The sequence below is a fragment of the Zophobas morio genome, unplaced genomic scaffold, assembly GCF_036711695.1.
Source record: "Zophobas morio isolate AGI-343-1 ecotype UQ-CSIRO unplaced genomic scaffold, CSIRO_AGI_Zmor_V1 ptg000041l, whole genome shotgun sequence".
Taxonomy (NCBI): Eukaryota; Metazoa; Arthropoda; class Insecta; order Coleoptera; family Tenebrionidae; genus Zophobas; species Zophobas morio.
Window position 1 is genome coordinate 410,985 of NW_026972146.1, and position 18,191 is coordinate 429,175.

An 18,191-nucleotide genomic window follows, 5' to 3' on the forward strand; every position below is an offset into this window, starting at 1 on the left:
TTTGATGTTTGGGTTTCTCGATTTTTCAATTTTAGGATATTTTGTTTCTTCAATCTTTTAATTTTTCAAATTTGGACGTTTCTGAATTTTCAGTTTTCTGATTTCTCAATTAATTTATTTTTTTGATTTTCCCATTTCTCGACTCCCCAAAGTTTCGAACTCTCAGTTCTTCAGTTCTTCAATTTTTCGATTTTTCAGGTTTTGATTTTTTAGTTTTTTGATTTTTTAAGTTGCGATTTTTCGACTGTTTTGACTTTTCGGTTTTTCAATTATTTAATTTCCCAATTTTGGGATATTTCGTTCAATTTTGTATTTTTCAGTTTTTCGATTCTTCAATTGTTTTTCTATTTTTCAATTTTTCTATATTTCAGTTTGGGATATTTTTTTTATTTTTCAATTTTTTTTAGTTCTGGATTTTTACTTTTTGGATTTTCAATTTTTCGACTGTTTTATATTTCGATTTCCCTTTTTGTCAACTTTTCGATATTTTAATTATTCAATTTTCTTAATTTTTAAATTTTCGATTTTTCAATTTTTGTCATCTCGAGATTCGGATGTTTCGACGTTTTGATTGTTGATCTGTCGATTTATCAGATTTTTCATTTTTATCTTTTCGACTTGTCGATTTCTCGATTTCTTGATCTTTAATTTTTCGATTTCTCGATGTCTCAGTTTTTGAATTTTTCGATTTGTCGGTTTTTAGATTGTTCAATGTTTCGATTTTTAAATAATCCGATTTTTCAATTTTCCAATTTTTTAATTTTTCGAATTTTGATCGAAATATTCAAAAATTGGAAAAATAAAAATTGAAAAATTGGGAAATCGAAAAGTCAAAAAAGCAAAATCAATAACCTGAAAAATCGAAAAATTGAAGAATTGAAGAGCTGAAAAATCGAATTTTTGGGGAGTCGAGAAATGGGAAAATCGAAACATAGACTAATTGAGAAATCTGAAAACTGAGAATTCAGAAAGAATTAAAAAATACCTATTAAATTATAGTTTTTGACATTTTCGACCATTTTTAAGCTATTTCCTTAAATTAAGTAGTTGAAGACATTTTCTCGTAGATTTCGATATCCAGAAATCATTTTCGGCTTAAATTACAATTAAAGTTTTTCTTTTCACATCCCAGATTCTATTATTAGTTTCTAGTCCCACCCAACAGAAGATCATAGTTGGCCCCGCCCACCCACCCTTCCTTCTTTTCAGTGAATATTTTTATTCGACCTGAATGAAATGGATGATCGGGAAATCTAAACATCAAAAAATCAAAAAATAAAATTTGAAAATTTAAAAATCGAAAAAATGAAAATCGAAGATCCAAAATTTTAAAAATTGAAAAATCCAAACATCGAAAAATTGGAAAACTCAAAGGTAAAAAATTGAAAAACCAAGAAATCTAAAAATCGAAAAATTCAAAAACTGAGACGTCGAGAATTCAAAAAATCAGAGGATCAAAAAATCGAGAAATGTCGAAAGCCGAGAAAAAAGTTAAAAATAGAAAAATTGATGAACCAAGAAATTGAACAATCTTGAAACATCGAAACATCTGAATTCGATAAATCGAGAAATCAAAAAATTGAAAAATCGAAAAATTTTACAAAAGAAATATTGGAAAATCGGGAATTTAAAAATTCAGAAAATTGATAAATTGAGATATACAAGAACTGATGACTCAAGAAATCGAAAAACCTAGGATTTAAAAACTTAACAATTAAAACATGGTAAAGTTGAAAAATTGAGAAATCGAAGTAATAAAACAATCGAAAAACTAAAAAATCTAAAGTTTAACGAAAAATTGAAACGCCAAAAAGCAAAAAATCGAAAAATGGAAGAATCAGGAGTCCAGAAATGGAAAGGTCGATAAATCGAAATATTGAAAAATCCCAAAACTGAAACAAGTATCAAAAAAACTGAGAAATCGAAAAACTAAAAAGCAAAGTCGAAAAATTGAAGAAGTAAAAAATCGAAACTTTGGGAAGTCGAAAAATGGGAAAATGAAAAAAAGATTACTTAAGACATCGGAAAACTGCAAAATTTAGAAACGTCAAAACCTGAAAAATTGAAAAATCGAAACATTCAGAAATCATAAAATTGAAGAGGACAAAAATTGAGAAATCGTATCATTTAAACATCGGAAAATTGAGAAACCAAAAAATAAAAAAAATCCAGGAATCGAAAATTTGGACAATGGAAAAATCGAAAAAGTCCAAAATTGAAATATTGAAAAATTGAAACATCTAAAGTTGAAAAATTGAAAAATCGAAATTGTTGATTTGTTTTTAAAAAAATTTCGACGTCTAATGTAAAAACTCAACACGGATTCATAAACCGTAAACGGAGGATATAAAATTTCAATTACATCTACTATTGTAAAATTTGGATATAACGTCAAATTGCTTAGAGTCGATATTGGCCTGAGTGCGCTCTCGTCTGTGGATCGAACAAGTTCTCAGGCGACGATTTGGAAATTTCAGCTTAAAATCGTGTATTTAAAAAAAATCGTACCTTTTTTTAAATATCGTAACATCCAAACAAAATTACAAAATTGATAAAAAATTAAATGACAATAATAATAAAAGGCCAATTTTGGATGGATTTGGACAACCATATTTTTAAATGAAAACTCATTTTACACAATTATCTGAAGAGAAATGGAGAAAATAAGCCCAAGTTCGTGATTCTCAGAAGATTTTCGGTGAGAATTAGGATATTTAAGACTGATTTAATCAGTTTGAATATTTTGATACAGATGGTGGAGGCGCCGGGACAATAAATAGTTAAAAATTATGTTTTCTCGGAATTTCTTCGGAATTTCTACTTGAATTTTTATATTTAGAAAAATATCGTGCTTCTCTTTAAATAACGTGACATCCAAACGAAATGACAGAACAGAAAAAAAATTGAATGACAGTAATAAAGGACCATTTATTGGATCAATTCGGGCAACAATCTTTTTAATGAAAACTTATTTTACTCTATCACCTAAATAAAAACGGCAAAAAAGCCGAGATTCGTGATTTTCAGGAAATGTTTGATGAGAATTAGCGTATTCAAGACAGATTTAACCAGTTTGAATATTTTGATAAAAATGGTGGAGGCGCCGGGACAACTAATAATTAAAATAATATTTTTTTGAGATTGCTTGCTAATTTCGACTTGAAATTGTATACTTAGTAAAACATCATGCTTTTCTTTAAATATCGTGACATATAAACAAAATGACAAAACAGAAAAAAATTTGATAGACAATAATAAAAAACTCAAGCCTGAAATTAAGTGTTTTTCTTTAAATATCTTGATAACTAAACAAAATGACAGAATACACACCAATTTGGACGATGATAAATAACGCTTCATTGGATCGATTTGTCTTTTTCGACGATAACGAATTTTACTCCATCATCTGGAGAAATACGAAGAAAATAAACACAGATTCGTGATCCTGGAAGAATTTACGATAAAACTGCTCTTTTAAGACTGGCTTGATTAGTTTTGTTTCCACTGATTTAATAAAAATGTCGGAGGAACCCGAACAAAATTAAGCAAAAAACTAAAATAAAAATGACAAAAAAAGTGTTTAACAAATTCTAGTTTCCTTTAGATATCTCGATATCTAAATAAAACAACAAAGGAGACATAGATTTGTGCGAAAACAAGTTGGCTACCTTTTTTGCAAATATAACTCCATTTTTCTTTGCTATTTGACGGGAAATGGAGAAAATAAGCGGAGATTCGTGATTCTGAGAAAATTCACTATAAGAACTACGGTCTTTCGAACAGTTGTGTCCACAGTAAAACATATTAGAAAACTCGCTGCAGCCAACTGATCATATATTTAGTGTATCGATTTCTTTATTCGTCAACATTTCTTTTAATAACAGAGAAGCTCCCAAACCAATTTTCGACTTTTGTGTCATTTTTGTTAGACATGTCGCTTAATTTAGTTTCGCTCGATCTTTTCTAGCTCCACTATTCTCATCCACGCGCCTTCCCTATTTGGCACTCGTCCCCGCAACAATGCCAATAACCCGACAAAAGGCCCTCCCTCCGAAATATTTTTCCAAATTGCCGCCGCCGTGTACAAATAAAAACCTTCATTTCCAATAAAGCGTCCCATAAAAGATTCATCGGGTCACAGCGGCCTGTCACGTTCACTTTGTAAAAGTGCACCAAGCTGTCGCTATACTAAACACCTATCGACATCCGTCTCAAATTAATTGAAAATTCCTCCGCTCGTGTCACAAACAAACTGTAATTGGCGAGAGCTTTCCCCGAAGAGCGAAAAAAAAGGTAAATAGTGAGAGCTTTCGGCTGAATGCTGACTACTCCGGGCGCCAGACGTGAGGGACTCGCGTCGTCTTTTTTATCCGAGTGTCAAAATTCTTCCTCTGGGGTAAGAAACGCAATATTACGACGCAACAGATCACGATGTAGGGGTTATATTCATTAGATTACGCCCTATTGTGTGATATGGATGTTACTCTAGCTCTAACGTCCCTTATTTGGAACCCTTGTTTTATTACGACAATACGCTTTTATGGCACGAATTTATATTCTTTTCTCCGGACGGGGAATGGGGTCATGCTTCAATTTTTGCAAACATGGGCGACTTTCGATACACGAGTGGCTTAAAGAGACCTAGTGCGGCGGACACCTCCTGAATTTAAATGTCTCCTCGAAAGTCCTCACATACTTTCAGCGACGCAAATTTTCTTTCACATGCACACTGTAACTTCGTGAAATTACATCGACTTCCTCTGGGGGAATTACAGTTAACGTGAAGAGCTGAGATACATCACGAACAAAAGTAGTTGGCAGTCTCGACAGGAAAGTATTTACGGTCACATCAACCCGAGAGATCACCATCTCGTCACAACAATTAAGTCAAGTCGAAATTAAAATTAACAAAATTGTAGCTAAATTTTCTTTCACGTGTAATTTCGCTAAATTACGTCGACGCAGAGATACAACACGAACAAAAGTCCTCGGCACTTTCTGCAGGAAATTATTTACCGTCACATCAAGCGATCCAGAGATTAACATTTCATTACAACAATAAGTTCTTATCGTGAGTCCTTTTAAGCAACGACCAACTTTGACGACACGTTCATTAAATTCTAGTTGCCATTAAGTAAACTTCGGGGGTAAGCACATTATGATGGTTAAGTGAGTCCGGGAGGCTTTAAATATTTACGAAAGGGTGTCCTTTTGATTTATGGTCTTTGACAATTTTCGCTCGAGGTTGTGTAAAGATGTCTGGGATGGAATGGCTTTTATTGATGGCTTGATAAAAGGTGGCGAACTTAAAGCCGAAAATTGAACTTTTCAATCGCTTCAGCTTTGAAACCGGAGCGATTGTCAACTGAGCTTTGATTTGAGACTGCGCGACTTTGAATATAAAAATAAATAACCTCACCTATGCGCGTGATGACCCAAAAAACACACACTTCATCACTTTCAAAATCGGCCATTCGTCTCGCTGGAAAAACTCGCGGAACTTTCCTCTAGCTAAAGCAATACAATCTTCTCAGCGCCCTGATTTATGGCTGGAAGCTCTATGCTTGAGCCACAAATTACGAATCTTCTGCACTTCATTTGTCACAAGGCAGCGGCCCGGAACGATTAATCCGGAAAATTCCTTTTTAAATAAATTCCCTGCAACGTATCGCCGCCGCGGAAATCTTGTCCAAACGTACGCAAATGAGACGTAATTCTTCTAGTCTCGACACAAAGAACTCGAATTTTCATTTGAAAGCTTTCCATGTTAAGTGTACTTGAGTGTAACGCTCGTTCCTTGTAAATAATTCATCGTCGGTTCTTTATAGCGCTCGAGTCCATGATTTACGATAATTATGCAAAAAGAATGGCTCGTTTGGAAGCATACGTTCAGATATCCAGAATCAATTGTTGGCGGATTAGATAAAACGATAAAACTAAATGTAGAGAAAGTCGTAAGGGAAGAATTATACTGAGCTTTGATAAATATGAGAATTTGAAACGAAGCGTTGCTACAACTCATACATTCGTTCGAAAATGTTGAATTCTTGTTGTATAAATTTTGCTTTTGAGGGTTTATTGATAATGCAAACTGTGACATTTTTATTAGATTGCTTGAAATAAATATTTCTTAAATCGAATCTTAAACTTGAGGTCAAGCCAAACAGGTTAAATTCGGTGAGGTTAAATCAAGCTACAGTATAACTTCGATAATCCGAATTATTCGGGAAAAGATGTGTTCGGATTAGAGATTTGTTTGGATTAGCGAATTTCCCAAAAATTTGAAAACCATAAACAGGCTATATTTTTGGAATTGGCACGTCAAGATCTATAATCCTGATTTTTTTGAGAATTTTTGACTTTTTCAAAAATGAAATTTTCCACTAAGCAAATTTCAACCCATTTTCGACGATTTTCGAAATTTAACTGACACATTTTCTTGTAGATTTCAGGCCGCATTTCTTCGTAAATCCAACAATTTTTCCAGAGTCGCCCAGAGAAACATTGAAATTTTTAAAAACTTCAAAAAATTCAATTTTCATACCGAATTTTTCAAAAATATTCGTGATTATTTTGACATTTTTCTTGAAATACCTCCTTTCACAAATCAGAAACTTAAAACATGTTTAAAATAGTAAATTTTTGTAGGAAAGTATGGATTTTGCAGTTATGTTCCACCTCTCGGTCTGACAACCAATAAAAAATTCATCACAATAGAGACCAGGGTGGGTGGGCGGGGCTTCTCTTTCCAACAAGAAACTGAACACATGTTTAAAATGGTAAATTTGGTCCCCCACATTTCTCTACAAATTTACTAGAAAAGAAAAGTGCGTGCATATATTAAGAAAAAAAACGCAAAGTACAAACCCCGCCCACCCGCCCTCATCTCAATTGTGACGACTTGTTTTACTGGTCGTGAGCCGAGGGGCGGAGTTTAATTGCAAAATGCTTATTTCTCTACAAGAATCTATCATATGAAACATGTTTTTATGTAAAATGTTGTTCAAAAAAACTGTACACTCATGTCCAGAAAAAATAAGTAAAAAATAAACCCCACCCGCCCACCCCAACCTCAAATATGATAATTTTTTCATTCTTTGTCGAACCAAGGGGCGGAGTTTAAGTGTAAAATCTGTGTTTCGCGACAAAAATGTACCATTTTAAATGTTTTAAATATCTTGTCGTGAAAAGAATATATATTCAGAAAAACCGGCAAAATTTAAGCCCCACCCACCCACCGCCATCTCAATTGTAAATGATTTTTTTTATTCGTTGTGAGGCAAAATCCTTATGTCTCGATAAGAACTTGCCATCTGAAACATGTTTTTAAGTATGATGTTGAAAGAAACCTGTATATATTAGGGAACAAGAAGCAAGAATTAAGGATTTTTTACAATATGGTTTTTTAAATAACAATAATATCATACACTTACATTACTTTCAACTAAACATTTTTTTGAGAAATTTTAGACGACTTTTTCAAAATTGAAATTTTCCACTACGTATGCAAATTTTGACCCATTTTGGACGATTTTCTAAATTTATCTAAATACTTTTTCTCGTCGATTTCGGGATGCAGAGGTTCGAATCACCCATTGAAATATATCACATTTTAAAAATTTCAAAAAATTCGAATTTCACACACATCACATGAAAATATTGTTTCGTGATCCCAATCACGCTATATTTTTGGAAACAGCTTATATTTTGACATTTTTCTTAATATACGTAGTCTTCTTTTCACAAACAAGAAACTTAAAATATGTTTAAAATAGTAATTTTTGTAGGAAAACATGGATTTTGCACTTATGCTCCGCCTCTCCGTTTGACAAGCAATGAAAAATTCATCACAATAGAGACCAGGGTGGGTGGGTGGGGTTTAATTTTTTGTCGTAATTTTTATTTAATGCATATAATTTTCTTTGAAACACACGATAAATTAATAAGGATTTTATAATTAAGCTTGCCCCCCCCCCCCCCCGTTACAAATTTACTAGAAAAGAAAAATGCGTGCACTTATTAAGAAAAAACGCAAAGTACAAACACCGCCCACCCACCCTCAATTCAATTGTGACGACTATATATGTGAAGATGAAAACTGGCAAAAAATAAGCCCCACCCACCCACCTCATCCTGAAATGTGATGACTTTTTTATTCGTTATCGAACCAAGGGGCGGAGATTGTTTCCAGACAAACATTGACCATTTTCAACGTTTTAAATTGTTGTCGCAAAAAGAAGATACGTATATTAAAAAAATCTCAATTGTAAATGATTTTTCTTATTCGTTGTGAGCCAGAGGGCGGAGTTTAATTGCAAAATCCTTATTCTCAACAAGAACTTACCAAGTGCAACTTGTTTTTAAGTAACATGTTGGTGTACAAAGAAACCTGTATGCATTAAAAAAATTTTTAGACGTCTTTTTCAAAAATATAATTTTCCATATTTTGACACACTTTCGACAATTTTCGAAATTTATGTAAATACATTTTCTTGTAGAATTCGAGCCACAGAAGTTATTTTCGGCTCATTTCTTCTATAACTAAAACCGTTTTTCCAGAATGGCCCCATTGATATATCCCAAATTTTAAAAATTTCAAAAAATTCGAATTTTACTCCGAATATTTTGAAACTATCGCTCCGTAATCCCAAATAGGCTATATTTTTGGAATGAGCTTATATTTAGACATTTTTCTTAATATACGTAGTCTTCTTTCTACAAACCAGAAACTTAAAACATGTTTAAATTATTAAATATTTGTAGGGAAATAGGGATTTTCAGTTACGCTCCGCCCAGAGCTGTTCAAAGTACTCAAAAAAAGTACTTGAAGTACCAAGTACAAAGTACTACTTGAAATAATGTTCAAGTAAAGTACCAAGTACTTACTTTCAGCAAGAGTATTTCAAGTATCAAGTACTTTTCAGATGTACTTGAAGTACAAGCCAAGTACATTACTTCAAGTACTTACGAGTACTTGAAGTACTGGAGGTATACTTCAAGTACTTACAAATACTTGAAGTACTGAAAATGCTTCAAGTACTTTCTAATTATTTGAAATACTGTAGAATTAGATAACTTTTCCTGTTTTTTTAAAAAAGCTTAATATATTTTTAGAACTGAATTTTTTAATACTCAGAATTTAAGTATACAATAATACATATTTCGCTACAACGAAAATTGCATAAGCATCAACTTAAATGCAGAATGGTAGCTCACTTATTAATAATACTATGTTATTTATAAACAATATTCTTTTGAAATATTTTTCTCTTTCTGTTGACACAATGCCTTCGACAAAATTAACGTATATTTCTAATTTAAAATTTAAAATAAAATACATGACGGCGGTGTCTATGTATGCTTACTATTAATTTATAACAAAAACATCGGCGCTGTATGGTATTTTCTCAGGCTTGTTGCCTTTTTTTAATATTTTGAATTTTGGTTCACCACCAAAACGTTCTGATTTTTTAATAAAGTTGTGTTAAAAATATATGAATTTTATGAACCGGTTCCATGTTTAAGTTTGTGGGTAGTTGACAGCACCCTTAATCATTACCCATTGTGAGAGTGCACAGGGCCGGATTTGTGAAACTCAAATTTTTTTGAAACAAATTTTAAGAGCAGTGCGATACATATAGGTACATGCTCGTGACATAAAAATGTTTAAGTCACTATGTTGCATTTTCAAAAAAAACGTATGAATTTTTTAAATAAAAAATAAAATGCCTAAAACGAGAGTCCATTTTCAGCGAAAACTATAACTCTTGAAAAATATCAAGGTGATCAAAGTAATTAGTCGTTTTTTACTTTTGCGGTTACCAAAAATGCTGAGAATTTTCTTGGAATGAATGCCCCATATTCCTCAATATATATGTCTACCACTTACGTATTTACTATTCTAAAAATTATTAAATTAACCTAAATCCTACAGTGACTAAATAGTAAACACTAATCACTACGATGTTTGTCTAACTAAGTATGTAACTTTACACTGACAAATCACAAATAATAGGTTCGTAATGCTGTTCCGTCCATTTATACAAAATTTTGTTCCTCTAATGCCACAATACTTTCAGAATTTTCCTTTACATTTTCGATTGGCTTATTTTTTATTTTTACCTGAAAACCCAAAGAAGATGACATTAGTAACTACAATGACTTCAGGGAATGCCTAACAACGGCTTTTGCGAAAATTCAGGTAAATATGTACAAAATTTATTATTGTTAAAATATTTCGTAGGGGTGTATTTATATAGGCAATTATACTAACTAATCGCGAATTTCATTAACTTTGTATTTTTTTATAATGTGAATATGTATTTTGTTCCATTTACGGAAGCGGCCACTGACCCTTTTGGGTATCTTTACCTGATATTGTAAATACAAACGTAAATTCAGTACTTCTGTAACCGTCCTGTATTTAAACATCGAAACCGAACGCTGTCTATTATTTCGCACACAACAAAACAAAGGTCCTTCGAGCAATACCAAAGTACAATTCGGTACTCATCAAAACCATACAATCATGGTCGTATCAACTGGATTACAAAAAACATTAGTACTACGAGCCGAGTTTCACAAAATATATTTCATTTTGAACAATATTGGGTTTATGTAATAGCGATGCAATGTAATACGTAAAGTTGTTGTACGGTAATAAATAAAATCCGCACAGGAAAGATAAATGACACTAATTAGTGTGACTTTTAAAATCATTGTTTTTCTGCCTTACGTCTTTTTAAATTGTTGGTGTTCAAATAATTCATACAATTTAACAGATTATTTGAAACTGTAATGTGAGAAAATATAAGTAGTAATAACAAACTAAGTTTATATGGCTGAACAATGTATAAACAAAAAAAGAAAATTTGGTAAAAAACGAGTGTCTAACATGATAAAGAAAATTAAACTGCAAAATATTAAACATAAAATTGTGTTTAAATTCTACGAGGAAGAGGCGAATATGGAAGTCTGTACCTGCCATCAGCTATTGCTATTATAATAAAAGGGATAATCCCCTGCCAAGTTCTCCGCCCTGACCAGGCTTCTTACTGACAAATACACGGCGGGGTTAATAAACTAATGAAAGAATAAATATCTTTTTGAACGAGTACTGAATCATTTCTCAAATATTTTCAAATGCGACCTTGCACTTTAGCAGGTACGTCAACAAACCCCATCCCCTTTGGGGTACTGGGAGGATACTGAAAAACTTAAGTTCCAGGCCAAAATACAAAAAAGACAAAATTCATATATTCACAACTTTACATCGCTGAAAATTTTACACAGATCTCCGACCCTTCTGCTGTCGTCATCTACTCTCAAATGACATATTTATGACATTAATTTTCTTACCTACCTATCTATCGGCATTATGCAAGTACCTATGAAATGTACGTCATATTGTGAATAAGATATCCACAATCACAGATCAAAATATAACCTCACAGGAAACAAACACGATTTTACTATAAAAATACATCTAATCAAATAATTGAATTAATAACTTCAAATATTTAACAGACCCTATTTTGAGATGTGAAAATTTCGTAAAATAGAGACTAAAGTATTTGAAATTTTCACTTTCATACTTCAAGTAATTCAAAAATATTTAAAATACTGAGTGAAGTACTTGGACTATAGTACTTGGCAAAATCAAGTACTAAACTCAAGTACATTTTAGAAATACTCCAAGTACCAAGTACCAAGTACCTAAATATAAAAGTACTTCAAGTAAAGTACTTGAAGTACTTAAAGTACTTGAAGTATTACTTCAAGTACTTTTACTTGAAGTACTGAACAGCTCTGGCTCCGCCTCTCAGTGTGACAACCAATGAGAAATTCATCACAATTGAGATCAGGGCGGGTGGGCGGGGTTTAATTTTCAGCTTTAAATTTAACTTAATACATATAGGTTTCTTTGACCAATACGATTCTTAATTAGGATTTTGTCACAGTTGAGACAGGGCGGGTGGGTGGGGTTTATATTTTGCCTTCTTTTTTGCTCATTAACATAAACAGTCTTCTCTTACCAAGCCACATTTCTCTATAAATTTACTAGAAAAGAAAATGACGTTCATATATTAAGAAAAAAACGCAAAATACAAACCCCGCCCACCTACCCTCGCCACAAATGTGAAGACAAGTTTTATTCGTTGTGAGCTGAGGGGCGGAGCTTACCTACAAGATTCATATTTCTCTACAAGAATCTACTATGTTAAACATGTTTTACGTACCAAAGAAACTATATATGTCAAGAAGAAAACGGTCAAAAAATAAGCCCCACCCACCCACCCCATCCTGAAATGTAATGAATTTTTTATTCGTTGTCGATCCAAGGGGCGGAGCTTAAGTCTAAAATCCGTGTTTCCGGACAAAATATGACCATTTTAAACATTTTAAATATCTTGTCGTTAAAAAAAGATTACGCACATTCTGAAAAAATGATCAAATTTTGGCCCCGCCCACCCACCCCATCTCAATTGTAACTGCTTTTTTTATTCATTGTGAGCCAGAGGGTGGAGTTTAATTGCAAAATCCTTATTTCTAAACAAGAACTTACCATCTGAACATGTTTTTAAGTATGATGGTGTTGTTGAAAGAAACCTGTATATTTATATATAGTATGGTTTTTTAAATATCATACTAGCATACACTTCAATTACTTTGAACTACACATTGTTTTGACATTTTTTAGAAGACTTTTTGTCAAAAATTAAATTTTCCACTATGTATGCAAATTTTCATCCATTTTCGACGATTTTCGAAATTTATCTCAATATATTTTCTTGTAGATTTCGGAGAGCAGAGGTTAATTCCGGCCTAATTTCTTCGATAACTCCAACCGTGTTTCCAGGATCGCTCATTGCACTACCGCAATTTTTAAAAATTTCAAATAAGGGTGTGGGGACAAAAAATCTGCACAAATTTTAATTTACCGAAAATCGAGTTAGCTTTGAGAAAAATGACGGTTGACGTTATGGCATTTTTTGACAGTTGTTAAAAATTGTTATGCCTAGTTCCTCTTGAAAGTTTCAATATTTTTTGTAATAATGGAACACTTAAATGAAAATGATCGCCGATCTGTGATTGCCGAATTTTATAGAAGTCATATGCATTTAAAAAAGTCATTCACCGTTAATCACTTCTTCCAAATGGGGATATCAAAAAGGACAACTTATAGCATTTGCAGAAGAGTAGAGAATGGGAATTCGGTAGAAAGACAAGTAGGAAGCGGAAGACCAGCAAGAAAAATGCCCCAGAAAAAGAGAGAAGCCTTAGTCAATCAAAGTCACGGTAAACTTGGTGTTTCACTAAGAAAGCTTGGACGGAAATTTAAAATTGACAAAAAGTATGTTAGCAACATATTAAAGGAGAATAATGTCAAGCCTGCAACGCGAAAATCCGCTCCCAAATATTCAGAAAAACAAAAGCTGGAACAAAAACGAAAATTAAGGCATCTTTCTGAATCCGCTTTTTCCCCCTCAAATGGAACTGAAATAATCATTGATGATGCATCCTACTTCACTTTTGATGGTAGCGATACTGCTAACAATAAACATTTCTATTGCAAGGAAGGAGAAGAAGTAGATGATAAAGTGAAATTCAAAAGTCATAAAAAATTTCAGTCCAAGTTGTTGGTCTGGTTGGCCATTTCTTCACGTGGACATTCTACTGCGTTTATTTGCCCATCTGGAAATTCTGTTAATGCAGATATTTATGAAAAACAGTGCATTAGGTCTCGACTTGTCCGCTTTATAAGAGAAAAGCATTCGGATGGCAATTTTGTATTTTGGCCAGACATGGCAACAGCTCATTACGCAGCTAACGTTATTGCTGCATATAATGAGTTAAACATTCCTTTTATCCCTAAGGAAAAAAATGTTCCCAACGTACCTCAACTACGCCCAATTGAACGTTTTTGGAGAAATCTAAAGAGGAATGTGTACGAAAATGGATGGGAAGCCTCGACACATGCAGAATTAAAGAAGCGTATACTGCTGAAAATACGGCAAACAAAAATATCGGCTTTTACAAATTTAATGCGCCGTGTTAAAACAAAAATTCGTAAAGCAAGCAGATATGGTGCAGATTGTGTTCTTTAAAGTTGTTTTTATAAATATTGTTGATCACGTTATTAATACCTGCTTTTATAATACAGTTATTCTAGTTTGAAATTTGTGCAGATTTTTTGTCCCCACACCCTTAATTAGAGTTTCACACCCTATATTTCGAAAATATTACTCCGTTATCCCAAACACGCTAGACTTTTTTAATCAACTTATATTTTGACATTTTTCTTAACATGCGTAGTCTTCTTTTTACAAACCAGAAACTTAAAACATGTTTAAATTAGTAAATACTTGTAGGGAAATAGGGATTTTGCAGTTACGCTCCGCCTCTCGGTGTGACAACCAATGAGAAATTCATCACAATTGAGATCAGGGTGGGTGGGTGGGGTTTAATTTTCGGCTTTAAATTTAACTTAATACATATAGGTTTCTTTGACCAACACGATTCTTAATTAGAATTTTGTCACAATTGAGACAGGGCGGGTAGGCGAGGTTTATATTTTGCCTTCTTTTTTGTTCATTAACATATACAGTCTTCTCTTACCAACCCACATTTCTCTATAAATTTACTAGAAAAGAAACTGACGTGCATATATTAAGAAAAAAACGCAAAATACAAACCCCGCCCACCCACCCTCGTCTCAATTGTGAAGACAAGTTTTATTCGTTGTGAGCTGAGGGGCGGAGCTTACCTGCAAGATTCGTATTTCTCTACAAGAATCTACTATGTTAAACATGTTTTACGTACCAAAGAAACTATATATGTCAAGAAGAAAACGGTCAAAAAATAAGCCCCACCCACCCACCCCATCCTGAAATGTAATGAATTTTTTATTCGTTGTCGATCCAAGGGGCGGAGCTTAAGTCTAAAATCCGTGTTTCCGGACAAAATATGACCATTTTAAACATTTTAAATATCTTGTCGTTAAAAAAAGATTACGCACATTCTGAAAAAATGATCAAATTTTGGCCCCGCCCACCCACCCCATCTCAATTGTAACTGCTTTTTTTATTCATTGTGAGCCAAAGGGTGGAGTTTAATTGCAAAATCCTTATTTCTAAACAAGAACTTACGATCTGAAACATGTTTTTAAGTATGATGGTGTTGTTGAAAGAAACCTGTATATTTATATATAGTATGGTTTTTTAAATAACATACTAGCATACAGTTCAATTACTTTGAACTACACATTGTTTTGATATTTTTTAGAAGACTTTTTTGTCAAAAATTAAATTTTCCATTAGGTATGCAAATTTTCATCCATTTTCGACGATTTTCGAAATTTATCTCAATACATTTTCTTGTAGATTTCGGACAGCAGAGGTTAATTCCGGCCTAATTTCTGCGATAACTCCAACCTTTCTTCCGGAATTTTTTAAAATTTCAAATAATTTGAATTTTACATCGTGTATTTCGAAAATAGTACTTCGTTATTCCAACAACGCTATATTTTTTTAATCAACTTATATTATATTTAGACATTTTTCTTAATATACGTAGTCTTCTTTTTACAAACCAGAAACTTAAAACATGTTTAAATTAGTAAATACTTGTAGGGAAATACGGATTTTGCAGTTACGCTCCGCCTCTCGGTGTGATAACCAATGAGAAATTCATCACAATTGAGATCAGGGCGGGTGGGTGGGGTTTAATTTTCGGCTTTAAATTTAACTTAATACATTTAGGTTTCTTTGACCAACACGATTCTTAATTAGGATTTTCTCACAATGGAGACAGGGTGGGTGGGTGGGTTTATATTTTGCCTTCTTTTTAGTTCATTAACATATACAGTCTTCTCTTATCAAGCCACATTTCTCTATAAATTTATTAGAAAAGAAACTGACGTGCATATATTAAGAAAAAAACGCAAAATACAAAACCCGCCCACCCACCCTCATCTCAATTGTGACGACTAGTATTGTTCGTCGTTGGCTGAGGGGCGAAGCTTAACTGCAAAATTCGTTTTTCTCAACAGGAATCTACTATGTTAAACACGTTTTTACGTATCAAAGAAACTATATATGTCAAGAAGAAAACTGGCAAAAAATAAGCCCCACCCACCCACCCACCCCATCCTGAAATGTGATGAATTTTTTATTCGTTGTCGAACCAAGGGGCGGAGCTTAAGTGTAAAATCCGTGTTTCCAGACAAAAATTGACCATCTTAAACGTTTTAAATAATTTGTCGTTAAAAGAAGATTACGCACATTCAGAAAAAATGGCCAAATTTTAGCCCCGCCTACCCGCCGCCATCTCAATTGCGACGTCTTGTTTTATTCGTCGTGAGCTGAGGGGCGGTGTTTAATTGCAAAATGCTTATTTCTCTACAATAAGAATCTATCATATCAAACATGTTTTTATGTAAAATGTTGTTGAAAAAAAACTGTACACTTATGTCAAGAAAAAATAAGCAAAGAATAAACCCCACCCGCCCACCTCAACCTCAAATGTGATAAACTTTTCATTCGTTGTCGGACCAAGGGGCGTAGTTTAACTGTAAAATCCGTGTTTCTCGTCAAAAATTTACCATTTTAAGGGCCGGTTTATAGAAGCGCGAGTTAAATATTTAATCCTCGATTAATTTAACACTGGATTAAAATGTGGAATGGAAGCTCGTGATTGGTTAAAACCTGCACGTCGCCTAGCAACGAACCTCAATTAAAAGTTAATCGCGAATTAACTTTAACTTCGGTTTCTATAAACCAGGTCTAAAGGTTTTAAATATCTTGTCGCAAAAAGAAGAATACGTATATTCAGAAAAAACCGCAAAATTTAAGCCCCACCTACCCACCACCATCTTAATTGTAAATCGTTTTTTTTTTTTGTTATTGTGAGGCAAAGGGCGGAGTTTAATTGCAAAATCCTTATTTCTCGATAAGAACTTGCCATCTGAAACATGTTTCTAAGAATGATGTTGGAAGAAACCTGTATATATTAGGAAAAAAAAGCAAGAATAAAGGATTTTATACAATATGGTTTTTTAAATAACAATAATATCATGCACTTCAATTACTTTCAGCTAAACATTTTTTTGAGAATTTTTAGACGACTTTTTCAAAAATGAAGTTTTCCACTACGTATGCAATTTTTGACCCATTTTGGACGATTTTCGAAATTTATCTAAATACTTTTTCTCGTCGATTTCGGGCTGGTTATATTTTGTCATTTTTCTTACTATCCGTAGTCTTCTTTTCACAAACAAGAAACTTAAAATATGTTTAAAATAGTAATTTTTGTAGGAAAATATGGATTTTGCAGTCACGCTCCGCCTCTCGGTCTGACAACCAATGAAAAATTCATCACAATAGAGACCAGGGTGGGTGGGTGGGGTTTAATTTTTTGTCGTAATTTTTATTTAATGCATATAGTTTTCTTTGAAAAACACGATTATTTAATAAGGATTTTACAATTAAGCTTGCCCCCTCACCCCACCCCCCACCCCCGACGAACAAAGAAAAATCTTCACAATTGAGACAGGGTGGGTTTTATGTATGTTTTTTCTTCTTTTTTTCTCTTCTTAGTATACAGTCTTATCTTTCCAACAAGAAGCTGAAAATATGTTAAAAATGGTAAATTTTGTCCCCCACATTTCTCTACAAATTTACTAAAAAAGAAAAGTGCGTGCATACGTATATTAAAAAAGAAACACAAATTACAAACCCCACCCACCCAACCTCATCTTAATTGTGACGACTTGTTTTATTGGTCGTGAACTGAGGGGCGGAGCTTAATTGCAAAATGCTTATTTCTCTACAAGAATCTATCATATGAAACATATTTTATGTAAAATGTTGTTGAAAAAAACTGTGCACTCATGTTCAGAAAAAATAAGTGAAAAATAAACCCCACCCGCCCCTCCCCAACCTCAAATATGATCAATTTTCCATTCGTTGTCGGACCAAGGGGCGGAGTTTAAGTGTAAAATCTGTGTTTCCCGACAAAAATTTACCATTTTAAGTGTTTTAAATATCTTATCGCGAAAAGAATATTACGTATTTTCAGAAAACCGTCAAAATTTAAGCCCCGCCCACCCACCGTCATCTCAATTGTAAATGATTTTTTTTATTCGTTGTGAGGCAGAGGGCAGAGTTTAATTGCAAAATCCTTATTTCTCA

General features: G+C 33.1%; 1 protein-coding gene across 1 annotated transcript; it reads left to right on the forward strand.

Moving 5' to 3' along the window:
* The first annotated feature begins 13,055 nt into the window (after positions 1 to 13,055).
* Positions 13,056 to 14,108, forward strand: LOC135140775 (uncharacterized). Its single transcript, XM_064071452.1, has one exon. It carries the CDS (start codon positions 13,056 to 13,058, stop codon positions 14,106 to 14,108), a length of 1,053 nt encoding a protein of 350 aa, XP_063927522.1.
* The last annotated feature ends 4,083 nt before the right edge of the window (positions 14,109 to 18,191 follow it).